The sequence below is a fragment of the Aspergillus welwitschiae genome (assembly GCF_003344945.1).
Source record: "Aspergillus welwitschiae strain CBS 139.54b unplaced genomic scaffold BDQ94scaffold_4, whole genome shotgun sequence".
NCBI lineage: Eukaryota > Fungi > Ascomycota > Eurotiomycetes > Eurotiales > Aspergillaceae > Aspergillus > Aspergillus welwitschiae.
In genome coordinates, this window is record NW_020798698.1 from 222,030 (window position 1) to 243,546 (window position 21,517).

The 21,517-nt window shown below is 51.2% G+C and overlaps 9 protein-coding genes across 9 annotated transcripts; 6 read left to right on the plus strand and 3 right to left on the minus strand.

Annotated features, from left to right (window-relative positions):
* The first annotated feature begins 1,024 nt into the window (after positions 1 to 1,024).
* BDQ94DRAFT_182707 (uncharacterized protein) lies at positions 1,025 to 2,945 on the plus strand. Its single transcript, XM_026774222.1, has 2 exons — positions 1,025 to 1,523; positions 1,587 to 2,945. The coding sequence occupies exons 1-2, from the start codon at positions 1,318 to 1,320 to the stop codon at positions 2,797 to 2,799; spliced, it is 1,419 nt and encodes a 472-aa protein (XP_026630369.1). The 5' UTR covers positions 1,025 to 1,317; the 3' UTR covers positions 2,800 to 2,945.
* A 712-nt stretch (positions 2,946 to 3,657) lies between these two features.
* On the minus strand, positions 3,658 to 4,926 carry rrp36 (putative pre-rRNA processing protein). The gene is made up of 2 exons (XM_026776778.1): positions 4,719 to 4,926; positions 3,658 to 4,666 (listed from the first exon to the last, which is right to left on the minus strand). Exons 1-2 carry the CDS (start codon positions 4,890 to 4,892, stop codon positions 3,764 to 3,766), a joined length of 1,077 nt encoding a protein of 358 aa, XP_026630370.1. The 5' UTR covers positions 4,893 to 4,926; the 3' UTR covers positions 3,658 to 3,763.
* A 194-nt stretch (positions 4,927 to 5,120) lies between these two features.
* On the plus strand, positions 5,121 to 6,114 carry BDQ94DRAFT_136239 (uncharacterized protein). The gene has a single exon (XM_026764826.1). It carries the CDS (start codon positions 5,200 to 5,202, stop codon positions 5,530 to 5,532), a length of 333 nt encoding a protein of 110 aa, XP_026630371.1. The 5' UTR covers positions 5,121 to 5,199; the 3' UTR covers positions 5,533 to 6,114.
* An 8-nt stretch (positions 6,115 to 6,122) lies between these two features.
* Positions 6,123 to 7,694, plus strand: BDQ94DRAFT_136240 (NIF domain protein; the record flags this gene model as incomplete). Its single annotated transcript, XM_026764827.1, has 1 exon — positions 6,123 to 7,694. The coding sequence occupies one exon, from the start codon at positions 6,126 to 6,128 to the stop codon at positions 7,455 to 7,457; it is 1,332 nt and encodes a 443-aa protein (XP_026630372.1). The 3' UTR covers positions 7,458 to 7,694.
* A 67-nt stretch (positions 7,695 to 7,761) lies between these two features.
* On the minus strand, positions 7,762 to 9,827 carry BDQ94DRAFT_136241 (putative translation elongation factor eEF-1 subunit gamma). Its single transcript, XM_026764828.1, has 3 exons — positions 9,735 to 9,827; positions 9,428 to 9,629; positions 7,762 to 9,189 (listed from the first exon to the last, which is right to left on the minus strand). Exons 1-3 carry the CDS (start codon positions 9,762 to 9,764, stop codon positions 8,186 to 8,188), a joined length of 1,236 nt encoding a protein of 411 aa, XP_026630373.1. The 5' UTR covers positions 9,765 to 9,827; the 3' UTR covers positions 7,762 to 8,185.
* A 173-nt stretch (positions 9,828 to 10,000) lies between these two features.
* On the plus strand, positions 10,001 to 11,272 carry BDQ94DRAFT_89275 (mitochondrial 37S ribosomal protein uS9m). The gene is made up of 2 exons (XM_026776779.1): positions 10,001 to 10,973; positions 11,048 to 11,272. The coding sequence occupies exons 1-2, from the start codon at positions 10,112 to 10,114 to the stop codon at positions 11,137 to 11,139; spliced, it is 954 nt and encodes a 317-aa protein (XP_026630374.1). The 5' UTR covers positions 10,001 to 10,111; the 3' UTR covers positions 11,140 to 11,272.
* A 3,634-nt stretch (positions 11,273 to 14,906) lies between these two features.
* BDQ94DRAFT_136247 (uncharacterized protein) lies at positions 14,907 to 15,392 on the plus strand. The gene has a single exon (XM_026764829.1). It carries the CDS (start codon positions 15,101 to 15,103, stop codon positions 15,317 to 15,319), a length of 219 nt encoding a protein of 72 aa, XP_026630375.1. The 5' UTR covers positions 14,907 to 15,100; the 3' UTR covers positions 15,320 to 15,392.
* Positions 15,393 to 16,948: 1,556 nt separating this feature from the next.
* BDQ94DRAFT_166561 (uncharacterized protein) lies at positions 16,949 to 18,382 on the plus strand (the record flags this gene model as incomplete). Its single annotated transcript, XM_026770576.1, has 3 exons — positions 16,949 to 17,774; positions 17,980 to 18,246; positions 18,312 to 18,382. The coding sequence occupies 3 exons, from the start codon at positions 16,949 to 16,951 to the stop codon at positions 18,380 to 18,382; spliced, it is 1,164 nt and encodes a 387-aa protein (XP_026630376.1).
* Positions 18,383 to 18,455: 73 nt separating this feature from the next.
* BDQ94DRAFT_89307 (uncharacterized protein) lies at positions 18,456 to 19,053 on the minus strand. The gene has a single exon (XM_026776780.1). It carries the CDS (start codon positions 18,942 to 18,944, stop codon positions 18,612 to 18,614), a length of 333 nt encoding a protein of 110 aa, XP_026630377.1. The 5' UTR covers positions 18,945 to 19,053; the 3' UTR covers positions 18,456 to 18,611.
* Between the last annotated feature and the right edge of the window lie 2,464 nt (positions 19,054 to 21,517).

Genomic DNA, 21,517 nt, shown 5'->3' on the forward strand with positions numbered 1-21,517 from the left:
TTCTTCTTTATTTTTCCGTGTTTCTCATTTCTTTTTCCTTTTGTTATTTCGCTTATTATCAATCATAATTTCCTCGCTCCAACCCTGCCGCGTGTTCGGATTGAATAGCACGGTCCAACTGATAGCCCTTTCATCGTTCTGGCTAACTAGTGCCAACCCTCTTCTGCCACCGTCTCATCGAGATTGAATCGACCTGTTGGATTTCCTTCGCCCTCCCCGATCCATCCATCCCGCTTCCATACCAGACACAACTTTGCCCCATACCGCCCTCCCAACTAATACCTTCCTTACTAGTTAGTTAGTCAGTTAGTCCACCTTTTTGCTGCTGTTGCTGCTTCTGCTGCTTCTCCATCCTCTCTCCATCTCTCCGTTCCTGGTCCTTCTCAGCCTTCCTTTTTCTTCCTTCTTCCTCTTCCCCTCTTCCTCATCTTTGTCTTTTCACTGTTTCTTATTTTTTTTGCTTTTTCTACTTTCCCTCTCTCTACCTCTTTCTTCCTTCTACTGTTTCTTGTTAGCTTCCTTTCTCCTCATTTCTTCCTTGATTATCATTATTATATCAGCATCATCGTGATATCCCAATTTTGTTTCTCTCCCCCTCCTTCTCGGGCCATTTACACCTCGCATGGGGGCCAGACCTGTCGAGATCCGCTTTCCACCACTATCGCTTCACACCCCCCGGCCCTGACCGACCTCTAACCGTTGTCACACTGCCGCCGGCCAGCCTTAGCTAACCGCCTCCCTCAAGTATCTGACCACTCCCCGTCGTTGTCACCTCCCACCACCTGCTTGACGACTTTTTCCTGGGGTGCCACATTCAACGTTGATCTCGCCCTCTTCTCCCCTCCGTCCTCCGTGCCTTTCATTGTTCGGGCTGGATCCGTCGGTCTTTTGAAAGCTGCTTCCGCCCCCATTCCAGAGCTCAACCTCGACCCTCTCCCCCCCGAAGACCATCACTATTAGCCGCCTCCGCTACCGAGCTCTCAAATCCGCGCGCGCTTTCGTCCGATCTCGCCCTACCACCCTATAATTCCAGCGCTTGTCAGAGAAAGCTTGATACTCCACCTGCTCCAGGCTGTGAGACCTTGGGTGGCACAGTCCTTAGTACCGTACAGGAACACGCTATATAGTCTGTGGCTGTGTGAGACAGCTCCCGAGGGGGAATTCCTTTTTACCTTTTGTCTGTCGCCAGCCTATATCGGTTCAACTGCTGCACCGTCACTTTGATTTGACTGTTTCCCCTGGTCAGCTGTGTGCATTCGCCAAGGAGTTTTCCCGCTCCTTTGTGTCCTGTCGAACTCGTCACCCTTCGTTGTCATTATGTCGACCGCGGTTGCGCCTGCCCAGGCTGCTCCGCTCACATCTCCGCGTATGACCCGCGATATCAGTCCGAAAAATTGCCCAACACTGGCGCCTGCGTCTTCGGGTAACCAGATGAGTACCACGCCGCCGCGCCCATCCGGTGTCTCTCGGGATGCGTCTTCGGCCAAAAGCTCTCCTGCAGGAAAGAAACCGACCTCACCTTCGTAAGTATTCTGACCAACAGTCGCTAGCTGAATCGCCCATGCAGATTGCTGACCTTTCAGCAGATCACAGGCCGGATCCACTGCGAGTCGAGTCATCGTGAAAAAGGAACCCCCATCCTCCCCTGCAATGCAGTCTCATACAAGACCTCGCCCTCGCAGATTAGATCTGTCTAGTAGCCTTCCGAACTCTGGGGGCTTGTCCGCTCGGCCTCCTGGTGGCCCTATGACTGCGAGAGAGGGCGTCAACATGCAAGAGGTCGGGATCGCTTGCCTGTCCCCAGGATTTCAAACACATGATCCTGTGATGCGGGAGCAGCTGCAACGGAGCTTATCGGTTCGGGATCAGCAGCGCTCAATAATCGAATCGCGTTTACAGAAGTCCGCCAAGGATGACGGGCCCGACGGAATAAAGCCGTCTGAATCATTCGGCCTCCCCAGGGTCGGTGCATCGAAGAGAAGACCCCCGCCTGGCCTCTCCATCGTGCCCCCGTCAGCAGCCCAATTTGCTAGTGAACGTGTCATCCAATCTGCGCCATTGAATCAGACCTTCACGGGCCGAAATGAAGCGCAGCCCTTGACCCGTCATGTCGTTAACCAAAGTCCGACTCTGGGGTCCACATCTCACATCCACCATCTCCCTGCTACACAAACAACCAACCGCTTGCCCCCGCTGTCTGATGTCTTTGGAAATGAGGCGTTGGGCCGCGATCGCGAGGCAAACCGGGGAATGTATTACCCCAGCGCGACAGCTGCCAACCCGCCTCAATCGAACAATCTGCCCCCCATTCCCTCCCCTCGCATCTCCCGGGATGCCGCTCAACCTCCCAAGCGCCCCAGGGAGTATCGTTCCGCCGAGGAAGCTGTCCAGGAACTGTCAGGTGGGCGCGAGGAGCTTCTGCCGCGCATTGTACATTACGGCGGCCACCAACCCCCAACTCCACCATCTCCCCGTGTGGCTAACGGACCACCAAAATCTGGAGTGCCTCACTCGGATGCTACGGCCATGGCGAATGCGCACCCCCCACAACCATCATTGTACCCGTCCGAGGGTACTGCTCGTCGCCGCTCGAGAAATGAGTACGAACATGAGCACGGCAGCCCGCCCTTGGGCCACGGCCCCGACCCACATTATCGCCCTAACCCAGCCTTGGCCTCTGGCGCAAGTGCCACTTATGGCCCATTTGGGGCTGGGAGAGACTCCCCCGAAACCCAGCGCAGAAAGAAGGAAGAATTCCTTAGTCTCTGCGCACGTGCCTGGGACCTATTCCATTCTTAATCCATGGTCAAGTTGCTTAGGGTCTCCCTACGTGACCTGATTTGGCCCGTTTCTATGAATGCATTCCCAAATACCGTCAACTTTCCCTCATGCACTATTCGAAGTGGTCAGCACTTGAGTTTATGGATAGGCACGACCTAGCAGAAGGTGCTTGCTTGGTAGCAATCACCCACGGCTGAACTGCAGGCCCACAAAAACAGCAGTTTCTACGTGTGGAGGGAGTGTATCTGAAGAATAGTAATTATTCTAGACATGATGCATATGCCAAACTACACGACTACCTATATGAACCGCATGAACAGTCGCTCTTTGAAAAGAACGGAAGGGTGGATCCCGTCCCTTCAATATCCTCATCATCCCTTTTTACCTTTTATGCATCTTATACCATGTTGGGCCAGACGCCTTCATCGTTTGCCATTGATTTCAGTGTTTGCTTCTGTTCGATCATTTTTCAATCTCTTCTCTCTTATCGCTCTTTTTTTTTACCCCCCTTCAAAGTTCCACTTGAGGGGAACTTGCTTTATTCTGGACATGAGGCGTTTGTTATGGGTTTAAAGATCATGTTCTTCGAAGAATCATGTCTATATTGTTTCGAGGACCTCAGATTTCGGTGATCCTTGCGTCATTGACTTATGGCTTGTTGCGATACCATTTGATTGTTTGTTTGTGCTTACGCGTCTGATTATCTTGGTACAGCAATAGTTATTGGATGTTGGTTGTTCGCCATCTGGCATTGATAATATGTTCTTCATTTTCTCACTCTGGCTAAGCTGCAACTACGCCTGGAAGGAATAAGTCGGTTTTGGATAATGATAAGTAATACCGTGTCTATATAACCTCTTCCGGCCTGTCGGCTTGGACATTATATTCTGGAGAATTTCGTAGAAGAAAAATGCCTATGCAGTTGCGAACTATATACAATAACATGAGCCAGGCGCCGAAATCAGACAGCAAGTCCCAACATCTATGCAACTCTGCGGCGTTTCCAGCCGCCACCTCCACCGCCACTCGGCGCATCGTCGCCAGCCAAGGCTCTCCGCTCCATGGGCATCTCCTTTCTTTCCTTGGCGGCAGTCTTCTTGCGCTTCCTCTCGAGTGCCTTGGTGCGGTCCTTGGAGTTCATATTCTCGTACTTCTTGAGCAGCACCTGCTTCTTCAGGTCCGACTTCTTCAAGAAGTACGGGTTGCTCTTCTTTCCTTCGCGGATGAGCTGTTTCTCCTTCTTCTTATGCTCCGCTAAGATCTCCTTCTCGCGTTTCCTATTCTCCATCGCTCGAAGACGGTCTTGAGTCGACCGAATCGTACGCTTCAGAGCTTCTTTCTGTTCTTGGTTCTTCGTCTTGGCGTATTGTTCCTTCAACTGCTTCAGTTCGTCCCGGCGATACTCGTCCAAGAATGCGTAAGCGTTGCTCGTTCCTTGAGGGTTTCCGCGACCACCCTGGCTCAGGACAGTCGGGTCAAAACGGGGGTCTCGCGACTTGGGTACACTTGGCGGCTCAATGATGGTCCGTTTGCGGGAGACGGCATGTTTGGAGGATTGTACGGCCGGCGCATGCTTGGAGGAACGAGAGAGCTTTTCCGAATCCTTATTTTTCGCCAGCGCTTGGCGTTTCTGTTCGCGTGCCTCTTGAATCCGCGCCCGAATGTCGTCTAAGGGGGAAGGAGCGGCAGGCTCGTCTTCTGTCCGGGAGGCCTTGGACGACCGCTTTGATTTGGGTCCTATAGATGCTTGCGCTTTCGCCAATGCGCCGAACGAGATACTGCTTAGTGAGGCTTGAACGTCGTCCTGGGCATCATCATTGTCGTCTTCGTCATCTTCGTCGTCGTCATCGTCGTCATCATCCATATCTTCCGGGTCGCCTTGAGACTGTGAGATAGTCAGCATGTTGCAATGTCTATCCAAACGAGGGGAAACTAACCACATCGTCGTCGTCGTCTTCGTCTAGGGAACCATCACTGCCACTTTCTGAGCCTGACTCGTCAGAGCGGAGATCGTCGCTCGCCTGATCCGAGCCAGACTGGTCAGAGTAAAGCTCCTCGTCGTCCTGAGCGACAGCTCGCACACGGCGATTCAGTAGGTCTGAGATAGCCATTTGCGGATCATAAATGGGGGATGTATAACCGTAGATAGTCCACCCAAGTTGAGATGAAAACCTAAGCTGGCCGGGCGGTGAGATCGGCGGCCGAAAAAAAATGAGGCCGTTCTGCCCTTCTTAGAAGGCGGCGAGCAGATCGTCCCCACCTTGATTGGCCAGACCTCCCGATAAGTAGTCACTTTTTCTGCCTCCGCATATCTTCTATCTTTCTTTTATCGTTGGCTGCTCGCATCCTCTTTACTCTCCCTCCAGTGTCGCGGCGGATTCCTCCTTCGGTCGTTCGTCTGCCAGGAATCTTCCCTTCATGTTGCGAGTACGCCAATGCTGCTTCTTCCCTCGTTTGCCTCTACTTGCTATAAAGCCCCGCCCCGCCCCCATAGTTACCTCTCCTGATCGCAAGTCTCAAAGTGGGGTGTCCAAGGTGTGTACTCTTGGCTTTCATTTTTGGGGTACTTGTATAGCTGACACCTTTAACAGGCTGATCTGGGAACAGTCAACGCTCATTGTACTCCTTTCACTCCCCGCACATGCTTTCATATATCCTCGAGTTCACCCCGAGTTTTTGTCCACAACAGTCGGTCCGTTAAGCCCGACATGGAGTCAGCAAACGCACCGGCATTCGATGCCTCTAGTATAGACAGTCGCCTTTGTCATGATGGCTCCAATTCCTCCGTAGTGGGAGACGATAAGCCTGCATGGAGACCGTATAAAGGCCGTTGGGCTCGTCAGAAAATGAGGAATACCAAGCGCAACGGCACAGAAAATCCGGACACGACGGCTCCAGGAAATGCTCCCCCGTCTGCTCGTCCGCGGCAAAAGCTACCACGACGGAGCAAACAGTTAGCCGAAAAGAACATTCGCGAAGAGATGCAATCTCAAGCATCACAGTCTGCCGGTACAGCGTCCTATGTACCAGGTCAACCACCCCAGAACAGCTTTGGGGCGTTTGACAACATCAATTTGGCTGCTATGGTTCCCCCGTTCCAGAATGGCATGGCTGCGCCAAACGAAAATGTTCCAGGGTTTCAACAGCCCTTTTGGCAGCTCCCATGGGAGCAACAGCAATTGCTATTCCAAGCTCCTGTGGGTGAATCCACTAACCCTTCTTTCGGTTTCCCTCCGTTGAATGACATGGGTGCGTTCCCTGGTGGATTACCTCCCATGTTTCCGCCTGCGTTCATGAACTTTGCGCCAACGAATCCATTGATGACAATGCCACCGTTCGGACCCATGGCCTTCCAAGCAGCTGGCTCTGCTGGAATCAATACCCGCAATATGTCCAGTCAGGTCCCATCACCACGCCCGGGTTCTTCATCCAGGTCACGCGCTAGTCCTCGACCTCGTTCCAAAAGGTTCGACTCTCCGACACCACCTAAAAGAGCTATGCCAACACCGGCCTACCTCGAGCAGTCGTCAAAGCCAGCCAAACGGAACTCTTGGTCACAACCTCTACTAGTCATCCTGGATTTGAATGGCACGCTCGTCCACCGGCCTGACCGGTACATGCCACCTCGGTTTAAGAGAAGAGCGGGACTGGACATCTTCATACAGACGTTGATGCAGAAATACAAAGTCATGATATGGTCGAGTGCCCGACCTCCCACCGTAGACGGCATCTGCCGCCAACTCTTCATCAATGACAGCCGGACGCAAATCGTCGCCGAATGGCACCGCGAGCACTTCAATCTCACTCCGCAGCAATACGATGCCAAAATCCAGGTCTACAAAACCCTCAGTACCGTATGGGCCGACGAAAAGGTCCAAGCATCATACCCCAACCCCAAAGACCTAGGCTCGTCCGTGCCTGCAACCTTCCAAAAGACCCGCTGGGACCAAACCAACACCATCTTAATCGACGACACCCGCCTCAAAGCAAGCAGCGAACCAAGCAATCTCCTCGAAATTCCCACCTTCGACGGATCCTCCGGCGCCGAAGACGCCGCCACATTAACCAAGGTCCTCCAAATGCTCGAGGAGCTATCCTTACACGACGACGTCAGCCAAGTCCTCCACAAATGGTACAACTCGATCCCCAAAACAGGCAACCTCTGCCTGGACATCAAGCTCCAAGAAGACCCCGAAGCCCAACATCAACTCCAAACCCAATGCTACAACGGCCCCCTCACCCCAACGGAGATCGCCGAAGCACGCAAACAGCGCCGCAAAGCCCGCAAGCGTGAAAAGGTCGCCGAGAAAGCCAGAGCCCGTCAGATCCAGAAGCAAGAACAGCGTTTAGCCAAACAGTACCCACCCCCTCCCACATATACCCCAGGGGTCGTCGCCTCATCTACTGTCGATGAGACGAATACTGTCACACCACGTACAGATCTCTCTTCCTCCAACTCATTCCCTCCTCATTCTCCATCATCACCTTCATCTGACTCGACACCGGGTGGCACTGCTATACCAACAGGATATGATGTCAATGACAAGGTCAAAAGGACTTTGAGGGTTGATGGTGATGCTGATGATGCAAGTGATCGTTCCCCGTCGCCTGCTGCTTCAACTCAATCTGAGAATTATCTCTTGGATCGGTTGGAGGAGTCGTTGAAGACGGGTTGAGGGGTAGAGTGTTTCCTTCTGATATTGTGTCCTTTCTCGTTTGGTGTGGATATTGTATTCTGTATTGCGGGAGGTGGGTGTTGAACATGATATGGTATGGTGTATATGTGGTAGGAGTCAGACAGTCAGGGCTATGTTGTTAAAGAACAAAGCGGCTGGGCTGGGACCAGCTGGTTTACTTTACGTGTGCACAGTGAATTTCTCATGAACAGGCTATTATATTATAGAATACGATATGGCATATAGAGAGAGTACTATACCATACAATTACTACAACAATGATTTACTGCGGATAGAAATATCATGATCATGGAAAGCACAAAGTGCTAGTGGGTTTGTTTTTGACTAGCTACTGCTATGGTCCATATCAATCGTAAGCGTGGCATTACGCGTGAAATAAACAAGAAAAAGTTTTCTTTTGGAAGGAGTCGACGAAGAATGAAAACACGTAAACCGTTCCATCATGGGCAGCGTGGATATGTAAAAAAGGGCGGGGGTAAATAAACCCAAGTGGGGAAAAGCTATCAGATGGGATAGAAGTGGACCGGACGGGAAATAGCGCCCTGAACACTCTATCCCCACGAAAGCTCTCCCACACTCCGGTTGAGGAGAAAGAGACGGAGGTTATTTAAAGGTCGAGTTTCATCTCAGACGACTACCCAACGAGAGAGAAGAAGGGAAAATTTGGGATATCATCATCATGAATTGGCTACGTCTAACGCACCAGCTTATTTGAAGACGTGGCCGTCAGCGAAGGGGTACTCCTTGCCGTCAATGACGACGGGGACATCCCAAGCCCACTGGTCCTCGATGAGCTTGCGGTCCTCGGGGTTGGTGTGGTCGAGCTTGCGGAACTCGTAGCTCTCCCAGTCGGGGCCGACCTCGAAAGCGGGCTGGGAGTCCTGGCCACGGACCAGGAAGACACCCTGGATGACACAGTCGTAGTTGGCACCGTAGACGGCCTGGGCACCGAAGAGGTACTTGCGGGAAGCCTCAAGACGGGCGTGGAAACCACCGATCAGGTTGTTGGCCATGAAGGTAAGCTTCAGCTCGTTGTTGTACTTGTAGTTAACGGACCAGAGGGAGTACTCCTCGGGCTTGTAGTTCTGCCAGAACCAGGGCAGAGCAACGGGGCGGGTGTCCTCGTTGGAGTACTGGCGCTTCCACTCGTCAAGGACGAACTCGGAGCGGCCAAGAGCCTCAAGGGGGTGCTTGGGCTTCTTCTCCTCAGCGGGCTTGGGCTCAGCGGGGGCAGCGGCAGCGGGGGCAGCCTCCTTCTTGGGCTTCTCCTCCTTCTTGGGGGGAGTGTACTTGATGCACTCCTCGACGAAGACGGGGTTCTCGAAGACAGCCTTGAAGGCGGGCTGGTTGACGATGGTCTTGTACCAGCGGGTGATGGCAACGTTCTCGTCACGGAACTTCTTGTCCAGGACGGTAGCGAAGGCACGGGTGAGGAGAGCGGCAGTGAAGTAATCAGCCAGGGAGATGCGCTCGCCAACAAGGAAGGTGTTGGCAGTGAGGTAGGTGTTGAGAACGCCAGCGTTCTTCAGAGCAGCCTTGGAAGCATCCTCGACGTTCTTCTTGTTGTAGCCGTCAAGACCCAACAGAGGGCGGAACCAGGCACCGAAGCGGGGGAGGAGCTCGGAGTTGGCGAAGGACAACCAACGAAGGATGGAAGCGTAGTCCTGCTTGGTCTTACCCAAGAGGGTGGTCTTCTCGTTCTGGGAGGTCACTTTTATTCGAGTCAGCATGAGTTGTCCAACCTAATGACAATTGCGTGATCATCAAATAATCAAAACGAAATCTCTTCACCCCAAAAGTGGGGTAGAGAGATATTTTTTTCAGAGTCAAACGTTATCAACATTATTTTATTATTACCAGTTCTGACAGGGATAACTTGAAATAAAATACTCATCATAAAACAAGCAAACGAGATTGCAACGCGCAGGGCGTATTCAGGGAGAACGTACCGTAGACAGCGATGGCAATGACCTCAGACAGAGTGTAGCCGTTGGCACCCTCAAAGGCGGGGATCTTGCCGAGGGGGCTGATCTTGGTGTACTCAGCAGACTGGTTGAAAGAGGCACCGGAGTTGGGCTCAGTCTTGACCAGCTCAAGCTCAACGTCGTTGGCCTTAGCCGCGACGAGGCAGGCAATGGTGCGACCGTTCTCCTATGGAGACTATTAGCCAGGTGTTCTCAGCGACAGCAATAGGAAGCTAATCTAAACCCTGTGAAGGGGAAGAACAGCTTCCTGAACACATGCAGAAACACATACAGGGAGACCGTAGAGCTTTCCGAAGGCCATTGTGAAGGATGTGTGGGAGGAAGATGAGGAGGGAGGAGAAGAAGAAGAGAAAAAAAGGGAGAGAGGAGGAGGGGAAAAAGAGGGAGAAAAAAGGCGGCGGCAGCTTGTCGAGGGGCTCGAAACAAATTTGTGCGAATCAGACCGCTTCGGCGCCGGAGCAACCTTTGCTGCCGGGCACGTGATCTCTCCGGCGAAAAACCTCAGGATAGCAAGAAGTTGAAGGTTCCGGCGAATCTTGTCGGTTGGGTCCGTTGGTGTTCTTCGTCCTCTTTCTCCCTTCCCCAATCGCCCTTTTTCTCACCTCACATCCCTCCAGGCCCCTCCTTTGCCAGCCGGTCTGCAGCATCATGGCCTGGCAAAGCCCCAATGGCCTTGTGCACGCCATGCACTCCATCCGTCGAACTGCTCAATTGCGGCCTTTTGTCCAGCGCTCCGTGATCTCCGCATCATCCCCGGTCTCCTCTCCCTCCACGCCGGCTCTCCTCCAGCAATACAAGAATGCCCGCAGCTATGCGACAGAACTACAACCCGTTGCTGCTCCCCCCATTGAGTTCTCCAAATTCCAGATCCAGCCTGCCCGCATTATCCCCGTATCGCCGGCCTATTTCTCCGGCAGCCCCAAGTTCTTCGACCACATGCTGAAGCTGGAAGCCCTTCTGGCCAAGTATGCCGCACTACCCACGGTGTCTCCTAGCGAAGCCCCCAGAATGGCCTGGTTCAAGCTGCTTCAGTTCCGTGATGCCGTGGGCGAGCCCGTCCCGACCAAGAAGTACAAGGGCCTCATCAAGCTCCTGCAGCGTCTCAACCGCATCGACCCCAAGGTTGCCCCGGAGGAGGTGCGTACGGCTCTCAACTTCTTCCTTCGTCCGGGTAATCCGTATGGAAACAAGCCCGCCCCCAGAACGGTGGATGAACAGGGCAAGGCCCGTGGTAAGGGCAAGCGCAAGGCGTCCTCGGCGGTGGTGCAGCTCGTCGAGGGTGAGGGTGAAGTGTTGGTGAACGGAAAGACGCTGAACGAGGCTTTCCCTCGTCTACATGACCGTGAGAGTGCTGTCTGGCCTCTTCGGTGTACGTCACGGCTCGACAAGTATAACGTGTGGGCTACCGTTCGCGGTGGAGGAGTGACCGGTCAGGCGGAGGCTATTACATTGGCTGTTGCACGGGCTCTGCTGGTTCACGAACCTGCTCTTAAGCCTATCCTGCGGAAGGGTACGTATCTCCGACTCCTGACGAATTGGTTGGTCGTAGTGGAGCAAATTGCTGACCGATTTATTTTCTTACAGCTGGTGTGGTTACCGTGGATGCCCGTCGTGTGGAGAGAAAGAAGCCCGGTCATGTCAAGGCCCGCAAGATGCCCACTTGGGTCAAGCGGTGAAAGCACACCTGCCTACCTTACGCCCAGCTTCTTCTTCTCTCCCTCTGTCTTTTTACTTATCCCTCCCTCTCTGGCTTTTGGAGGGATTGTTTCTCTACCTGTCTTCTGTTTTCCCCTTTTCCCCTTTAATTTCCTTGGTTGTATTATTCCACTTGGCCTTGTGATTCTCGACGAAAGTATATCCTGTATTGCAAGCATCTCAACCTGGTGTCACGAGGATTCGTTTCAGGACACGACACTGCATGTTCTCGGCGACAAGCATGTAACTATTGGCGTTGAACAATTGAACCGAAACTATAGTGTAGACCATCTGTGCGACGGGGGTGTTGAGCATAATTGGACGAGGTAGAAATGCCCCGTTGACTAAGAGGATTATCCGAGGGTGACTTGTTTGTCCAACAGTACTTGGGAATTGTGGTCAATGAGCATGATCTCTTTCCTCCGACCATCTTGTCACCCACCCCCTTTCCAGACAAAGGGAGGTTTCGGGGGGAGGAAGGGGGGAAGTTGTTGGACACTAGGACGGCCAGACTCGTGGTCGCTATAGGGGAACTGTAAAAGGGGGACATAACGCGACCAAGATGTACATAATCTACTGTCTTAGTAGGCACAAACACCGTTAACCTTTAAGAAACGGGCACCGAAGATCATTTAACCAGAATGAACGTTTCAGGCTAGTCAGTAGTCCCTCCTAGCAACTAGCCAGACTCATGATTGCCTAGATAGGTTGCGGGATTGAATCCAGCCTGATAATAGTAGCGACCAGAATCTCTCGTTACACAGGGAGCCCCAAGCGGTCGGTAGTGTCGAACTCCAGGACGCGACTATCCATAACGTGGCGCCCCATTGATCGTGGACTGAAAAGAAGGAAAGGTGATGAACCGAAAGGTACTCTCGGCCTTCCACTTCCTTTCCCTTCCTTACCCCCCTATAGAGAAAGAAAAGACGGGCTGGAACCTGCTGGTGGTAACACAGAGAGCGAAGCGAGGTTCCAGATGAATGAGATGAGCCTTTTCTTTTTGTCTTTTCTTACTCCCGGGGCTCGGACGACGCGATAGGAAGGTATATACGGCCGGATCTTTCTCATCAAATGGGTGTGGTTGGTTGTGTCGTCATCCGTTCGATTGGGAATTCCCTCCATCATGATTGGGGCAAGCATTCATCTGCCTGCTGCTGTTGTGGTCATGGCCAGCGTCATCTTACACCTTTGTGTCTCGGGAACTCATGGGATCCTGGAAGTGACGTTATTGGACGATGCGATCGAGATCTAAAACTAGAGTATTCGTCAGGCTGTGGCGGAGAAGGGGAGCAGCCCTGTAGTTGGTCGGCCAATTGGACAAGGTGGAAGCAGCATTGTTTTACGCGGACCTATGGGGTGAGAAAGGAAAAGAGCTGCCTTGGTGATGCTGATGGTAATCGACTGATGACTATATCGGAGAAATGGGGTAGAGAAAATTAAGGGAAGTGGTCTTGTGTGTGGATATGAGCCCACCGCCGATGAGCAAATCAGGTGGAGATTATAGTCCCACACATAATGGCATTATAGCCTCTCCGCGGATAAGTTTGATAATTGGGAGTCATGCAGTACGTTTGGTGGGTTCATTGTATTCATTAAACACCAGACCATGCCAGCTCTGCCAGTGAGAGTGTTTAAGAATCGTGCGCATGCAGTTGTGTAGACAAGCTTCCGATTGATACCGAAGAGATTGTATCTCCAGATATCGCCGAAATTAGCGTCGTATAGAGCGCTTTACTATACTGTGCACTTGCCTGCTTGGTCGTAGCTCCCTGAGCCAGCGGCTCAGAGGGATAATGACAGGACACTCGGATCCCCGGCTGGCACGAAGAGCAGCTGTCAGAACAAGCACGAGGCGAGCCCATCCTATGTCGCCTGTTCCATTGTCCTGGGCTTGACGATCATCCTTATGAATAACCACTAAAGGATGCGATGGTCGACTGATGACTGCGATCCTGAAATCTAGTGTGAAAGTGGTGAGGCTGGACCCGCCTCACTTTCATACCCTTAAACCTTGGAAACCTTGGGAACCATGTCCTATGAGCTCCGTATATCGCTCAAGATAACTCGGACCCATGATTTGGAATCTCTTCTCGTGGAGACGCCGTACTTTCGGCGCGTGCGTGGGGATCACGGCCCCCAGGTCTAGCTGGAGTTTCTGACAGGCCCTAAAAGCGGCGCCGGCTCTTCGGACGCTGTTCTAGTGGCACGCCGGGCTTCACCCTGTCACGCCCTACCATTTAGCGCTCCACTGGTGCTAGTAGTAATGCGAACATTCCAAAATCTCATGACAGAAAACAATTGGGAAAATGGAGAATAGAATACATCTAACCCAAAATAAGAAAAGGAAATGGAATTAAGACCAGATCCCGGTCTCCTTGCGCTGCAGACTAAAGTTAGCTTGCTCCAATCGCAGTGCTGTAGATCCCCCCTGTTGCCCCGACAAGCGTGGCCTCGATTGGTCGCTGAAGGTGCACGACCTTCCCAGCAGGCCGGAAGGTGTGCGACCCGGCAGCTTAGCCAGGCACGGCACGATCATTGACTTCATCCATCGATTGAGCGACTTCACTGGCTGTATGGAGATCCTTGATTGGGATCGGACCAAGCAGAAGTCTGCAACAATCGACAGAAAGTCCTGCGAAACCTGGACCGTGCTGGGAGGTGGTAGCTGGATGGCTGCATGATGCAAAGACCAGTACTATTTTCCCGACCCGGTACTCCATACTTGGACTATTCTGCTGGGACATCACAATTCGCTGCGTTTAAACATTTTGGTACACAATAATGCACTGATCGATCCACCATCCAGCTCCCCGGTGTCGTCTAATCCCAGAAAGCGGTTCTTCCCGGGGTCCTAAGCCGATCTTCGTAAAGCTCAGTGGCCATGGCGGCGGGTTTCCGTGGAACCGGACCGCGAAAGTAGTACTTTTACTGCTTCTTGCCTTGTTCTGGGTGTTCCTTCGGCTGCTTCCAATTTACTTTTTCTTATCCTTTTCATACAGATGGGCGTAGATCTTCCCCCGGCTTGCAAACCCGATCCAGAAGACTGGGACACGGTTCGGTGCATGGACCAGAAGACGATCACCCAAATAGCGTTTCGGAAGGGCTTAAAGTTGACTTTGAAGGCTGTTCGGGGAAGTCGGCCCAGCAAGTGGGAATCAATCAATTAATCAATCGATCCATTGATTGTGGAGCGAGTAGACGGATCCCTGAATTTGGAATGAGGACTAGGTGTGTCTCAGTAGTGTTGAAGTTCAAAAGCTGAGGTTAGCCTGGACGGCTTTAGTCCCTGACTAGTAGATACTAGAGAGTACTTAGAGGATCCATACCTGGGTCAGTACAATATGTAGTTATGGGCCGTCCCCTCTTGGGACAATTAACCTTAATCACATCCTCCAGGAGGCAATCAGAGGGAGAGCGGACAGGGAGACGAGGGAGTGTTGACAAGGTGCATGAACGGATAGTGTGATATGGGGATGTAGATAATGCTGAGTCGGGTTCAAGCAGGTACTTTTCAGCCCCGAATAGCCCCGCGCGCCTCGTGTCTGACTGATCTTCAGCACGATTGCAAAGATCCTTGGCTCCCGACACCTTTTATTATTTTTTATTTTTATTTTTTTCATTTTTCAATTTTTCGTTTCGTAGGAATGCGATGGATCTGAGGCGGCTCCTGTGGGGGCCGCCATCGTAACTATGAAGTGATCCTAGTGATCCTCCTGTCTGCCGCTCACACGCTCCACACGCTCTCTCTCTTTCTCTCACTCTCTCTTACTCTTGTCTCAGCACCACCCACCATCTGTAAACTTCTCGCATCCTTTGGTCATCGTCCCGGTGGATTGGTCCGCAAAAGGAATATGAGCTGATCAATTAGTTCAGCAGAGGGAGCCATTCTAGGTTCGCACCAGTGACTGATACCCGTTTCGGGACGTAGTGCGTCCCATTTGGATGGATCAATCAGTTTCCTTGCGGCGGTGGGGGTTTTTTTTAAGGGAAGAAGAAGAGCCGGAGGGGGATTCAAGGAACACGAAGATGAACAATGAAGGAAAGGGGGTGGTAGAAATTAACCATGCAAACAATCATGCTTTGTGTTTTCTTCTTTTTTCCTTCTTCGTTTCCTTCTTTTGTTACTGTTCTGTTGCTGCTGCTGTCGTTGTCAGGTATTGAATTAGGCTCAGCCTACCAATCTATTTGTGACCAAAACACACAACATCCCCCTACGTTTTAACCTAAACAATTGAATTAAATATGGCAAGATACAAATTAATAAACCCCCATGAATTAAGACAGAGAATTATAATTTATTTGTTTATAAAATTCAAATGTCATCCATTCTCCACTTTTATTCGGAGAAATAAAATAATAGAATAAAAAATAAAAATAAAAATAAAAAAAAAGCCACTGCAGGGAAAATGGCAGGAGGGAAAATGAAGAAAAAGAAGAAAAAGAAAAGAAAAAGCCTCCTGCATCTGGTTTGATTGCTGGTTTAGTCTCTGCGTTCCCTCATTTCTTTTTCCTTCATCCCAGGGATTTTTTCCATCTCGGTGGGCTTCGTTTGTTTTTTGCCCTCGTTTCTCGCGCTTTCTAGTCATTGCTGATGTCTTATTCGTTTCTTTCTTTTTTTCGGGTCTGCAAGTCCCTCGGATGGGTCCATTATGCGCGCGTGAAGGAGGGTCTCTCAGCCTGTCTCTTGGGCTGTCCGGTGCCCACTGGGGGAGAAGCGACAAAAAGGCATGACTGACTGACTGAGTGACTGACTGACTCGGACTGAACCTGATTCGGCCTGATCTGAGTTGAGCTGACCCGACTTGATACTGGCACCTTTTTCTTCTGTTTCATGGTTTCCTGCTGTCCATCCCGACTAACCTGATCGACCGGCCCCAGAGGCTTTCCAATAATTCCCTGCGGATCTTCCGGCCTCTTGCTGTCCCATCAGCCTGGTTGCTCGATGCTATAAGTAATCCGTGCATCCCAATCTTCTCCCGGTCCGCTGGTCCCCCACTTCTCCCCTCCTCACTTGGCCTCATCCATCTTCTTCTTTCGTCGTCATCGTCCTCGTCCTCGTCTTCTTCTTCTCCTTCCTCCTCTTTTGTACTCTTGAGCATTTGGGGTCAGAAGATCCCAAGTTGTTCCCAGTCAGCACCGGTCTTCAACTCAGATCTGGAGCATAAGCATATCCCAAGTCCCGCTCTTGTCGACCCCACTAGGCCCCTAGTTCCTGGCATCATCCTACCAGTCTTGATTCTCGTCTTGTGGACTATTCTATATCGCCTTCTCCTTCCTCTCTCTCTCCGAGTGGGTTAGAAACAATACCCCTCTTTTCTCTTGTCCTCCGCCCCGCCATCCCAGTCTTCTACATAGATCGAGCCCCGGGTTGTGCGATTCACCCCAAATCCAGGGCCGAGCTATCGTCTTGAACAGATTTCTGGCTTTTCTACAAGGTGCGCAAACATCTAGAGTAAACAACTATTTCCTACTGCTACACATCTGCACTCATGTGGTTTGGCGACGACTGATCGGTGGGTGACTATCTAGATCGCGTGCGCTGGTTGTACCCGCGTCCCTGCGCTGAAGTGAAACCGTGAGACCCTCCGCGCGCTTACCTGCGATTCTTGTTGGCTTGGATCTCAATTCCCTGCTAGAAGGAAAAGCCACCGAGCGAATAAGCTAGGGCATCCCACCTCCTACCTCAGAAACAGCCGATCGCTCCCTCCCGCCAAGCTGGAATCCTACGTGAGCCCGCCGCTCTCCCCACTCGCGCATTGGTCTCTCGACCTCGATCCAGTGCGTGGGGGTATGGATGGCGAGATCCGGCGCATGAAGCAGCATGATCCTCATACCCGCTTTGCGACTAGAGCTGGCATGTCCCGCCGCGCGGCGGATCGCTTCAGACAGACTGGAGTGCCATCCGCACGGGGAGATCCCTCTCAGGCTACCGGGCGTCCTCGAGTGCCCACGTACCTGGACTATGGATACACCGACACTTCCTTTCAAGGCGGTTCGCTACAGGGGGATGAGTTGCAATCATACACGCCAACGTTGCGCGACCAACAGCGCCAGCATCAGCCGGTACACCAGCCGTTAGCTCCTTATGACTCCGAGATGGTATACAACCTCAGCCAGCAGGACCCGGGACAAGCCCCGTACGAGCTCGTCCCACCATACCCGTCACGGCAATCTGCAGCGATGGAAGCACTGTCTAGTCAGTTTGGTGTTCCACAATATTTCCCGCCAAATGAACCGACGGCCACAGGGGTTCCGGCCATGGGTCCGCCCTACCTGTCATCGCAGCTCCCTTTGTCCGCATATAACCAAGCCGGCGCCATTGGACGCTCGAGCGCTCCGCACGTCTTTCCCGCAGCTATGGCCGAACTGACTCCGGTGGGAGTGTCTGGACGTTTGGAGCAGCCTCCGTCGCCGTCGCAGCAACAGCAGCAGCAACAACACTTACAAACACCGTCCCGCGTGGGGCCCGAGTCGACTGGCCTGAAGGAAGCCTTTGCCCAGTTCCAACGAGCATTGCGAGAGACATTTGATAGTACGCGCGCCGGCCGATTGGTAGAGGCTAGTAGATCACTCTTGGAAATCTCCGAGTGGCTTGTGACTAATGCGCGGGAGCTCGGTATGTCCCCTTAGCGTTCTCACCAATTCCCACGCCAATGGGTTTCTTACCCACCCTCCCCCCTCTTTAGCTCCTGGCCCGGTTACTACCTGCATGTACCTAAAAATGCATGGTACTTCATTCGCACTCGCTTGACGTACACGGCGAGACCGGGGTTTGAGCGACTAGTTTGTGAACCTTAAGGCTAATTCGGCTCTATCATTAGGTATCCTCCGGGATGATCAAATGCTACATGCGGATCGACTGCAAATTTGGAATGATTTCAATATTTGTTGGCTAGCGGTATGCCAGAAGCAGAAAGATCTGGCTCAGGAACTGCTGCAAACCGGTCGCCAGCCGCCCCAAACTAGTCTCCTCAGTGGCGACGCGATGGAAAATATGGGCAAAGAGCTGATCCAGTTCTGCGATCGGATGGAGCCCCATGGGCTAGTTGATTACCAGATGGGGATTTGGGAGGAGGAGATTCTCTCCAGTGAGTTGCTCTTTAGGAAGATTTCTTCCCATTATACCGTAAAGGGTTTCTAACGCGCTTGACAGTCATGGGCCAGTGTCTGGATATTGTCGAAGGCCGACCGGACGTCTTTCGCTCCCAAGCCGCTTCGCGATGACGGGCATTGAAGCCTTAACTTGGGGCCGCGCATAACCGGGTTGGATGCTGGAGGGACGCCTGGCGCAGACTCGGCTGGATCGTACTTTTGTGATGGTGGCGGGCTTAGGGCCCCTAACGCAGGGACTAGTTTAGTCTAGTGGATGGGAGCAAAGCCAACCCGACGCCCAGCGCCGGACTATCGATTGATAGATCGCGGCGTCCGAGTAAGCCTCGTCACGACTCGTGGCTCACGACTTTTCCTTGGTCTCCTTTTTCCTTTTTCGTTTCCTTGACCAGGCCATCGGTAACCCCCAAATTCCTCTTTCCACAGTTTTGGATACGTCGGGCGTGTTCAGGCACCGCCCCCACTCCATGCTGGCCCCTCGTGTCAGCTCATTTCCCGGGTCAGGATTCCGCCCTATTGGCAGGAGAGAATCTGGGTATGCCAGCTGAGGGAAAGAGAACGGGATGGATAAAAAAAAACAAAAACAAAAATTGGAAAAAAAAAAAAAAATGTTGAGAAACAACAGGACGCTACTTGTTCTCCAGTCGGCGTTTGAAGGGTTATGAACACTCCACATCTTTGTTTCGCATTTAGGGAGCAAAGATCTGGTCGGGCGCAATGGGGTTTCAGGAAATAGACCTGAACGGAGGCCTGAACTGATTTACTTGGTTGGGATATAAGTCGTTGGCGGCTGTGTGTGACGCTATGTGGTGATGGCTTAAGTGCGGCTGAACTGAACCAGATCCTGCGACCAGAAATCTTTCGTTCCACCTTCGGTCAAACTCCGAGCAGTGATGGATGGATGCCCGACAATGAAGGAGACACAGGCCTTGACCGGGGCTGATGTTCTCGATTGTTCTACTGTCTCATCGAGTGTTCAACACCACCCCGTTCGGGGGCAACATGAAGGATCGGGCGGATGGGATTCAATTCCTTGTACGATAGTATCCTTTTTCTCCTTTGTGTTTGATTTCCATTGTAATAGTTTAGGATTTAAGATACCCAACTTAGTAGTTATAATAAACTTAGTATTAGGACTTCATCAGCAGTCTAGTCTAGTCTAGTTTGCAGCCCAACCATCATACCAAACACCTGGGAACAAACAGGACAGGGATCAGAGAATGGAAAGGAAAAGTAAGATTAGATCCTGCAGACGCACCCAGCAAACAAGATACCGGCATTTACTTCACACATGCACAGCGGATTTACATATGCAGCATGAGATCATCATATATTCATTCATGCAAGGTACTTCTTCCGTCCTTCGTTCATGGAAACGTCAAGAAATAATACTTGTCATAAGTTCACAAGGATCTGACCCAGAGATCAGGGAATAGTTGCAGTAGTGGGAAACTTTAAGGCCAGGGTATATATCATACATACATGTACTTTTGTTGTCTTTAAAGTGGAGTGGAAGGTGGGGGTGATCGGGCAGTATTGGTGGGTATTTTATGATCAGGGGAAATGGGATGGGTTGCCCGGTTGGGCAGGAGTGAGATTATAGTGTTGCTTCGATAGTATAGAAGGTAGTAACTAGTATGTTATGGTGTTATGGAGTATCGGGGTACTCGTATGGGGATTTGAAAACAGTTTAAGTTGAGTGACTTGGTAGTATATATTTTCATTAGATTATAGTAAGAATAAGATAATTACGAAGTACGATTTACTAGATGAAGATCTTTTTGGCATCAGTAAATATTTGGGTTGTTACTATTATACGATGATCTGACAGAGTCAACATAGGTCTTAGTAGAAGAGAGAGGAGGTGAAGACTATGTACTATCTCTATTTACTGTAGTATCTTTGTAGGGTGAAAGATATGATATAATAGAATAGGAAGTAAATAAAGAGATCCGCTTGACAATCTGGTAAGTAATGAATGTTAGTATCGAGAGCTGGTGGATAGTCGAGATACACTAACTACATCTTTTATACTTACTATCCCCATGACTCTGAGACTATATTGTAGAATAATATTGCCTGCTACTTCTATTTACTCGATTAACATTGTGAAGATGAAGGTAGGATAATGCTTTCAAGATGGCATGTATTTCACTCATTCATTTGCTACAAATCGAACAATCCCGAAGGCTATATCTATCTTCAAGATATACACCAGAAAGTATCAAGGTGGTGGTAATGGCAATTGGGCTGGTCAGTTGCTGTTCTCACCATACCAGAAAGCTGCATACTCGGCCAACTTCTGTAATGCAATATCCATACTGCGGCCAGAGTAAGCAACCTTCACAGTGGTTCTCCCTGTACGACTTTCAACCATATAAGAGAACTTTGTCCCCAGAACAGGATCAACGATAGGGTCCCACAGCAGCTCACGAAAATATAACGTTCCATATCGCCCCCGCGTCGTATATCCGCTTAGTTGACTTACAGAAATTTCGGTCAGTGATGAAGATTCGGAAAGGGTTCTGAAAATGGCCGGCCACCCCCCAAAATCGATTTTAAAAGAGCTGAAGTGTATTTTGACCAAGGTCTGCTTGGAGGAGAACAGAAACCTGATCAAATCCTGGTCTGAGTCCACGCAGCCACAAATCAGATCCAGCTCTTGTAGTCTTAGGGGAGGCCGTATCATCAGAGACAAGTCAAACATAAGAGGCGCCGAGCATTCGCCGAAAGAAAAATCAATTGTCAGTCGTTTTAGGCGCGGCTTCGAATGATGTATGAGATGCACCACAAAATCAGCCTCGACTTCTTCCTCCACTTTGAATCTAAACGTGAGGGCTTCCAGACTAGAACAGCATGTAGTAATGAACTTCGGATCTTGAAGGAGGCTGTTGTGGACGCGGGACAAGTCGAGCTGGTCCACCGAAATGATATTTGGCCGTTTGAACAAGATACTAAGCTCTCGTATTGGACGCTCTATTGCAATGACAATGCTGAGCAGGATTGTAATTGCATCGTTAGGGGTTGTTCGATCGAATGGGTCGGGATCAACGGGCGTGTCCCACTTGTACAGACGAAATTTCTGGCAATTCACTAGGCGCAGTAATACACTTTGCCACCGTTGAATAGATTCTTGTGGGATAACAAGGATTCCAGACCGGTGATGTTCCCACGTAAGTCCCGATCCTATGATATCCTGTTCTGTGCCGTCAATATTCAATGTTTGGACAAAGGGGCACAGTCGTTGAT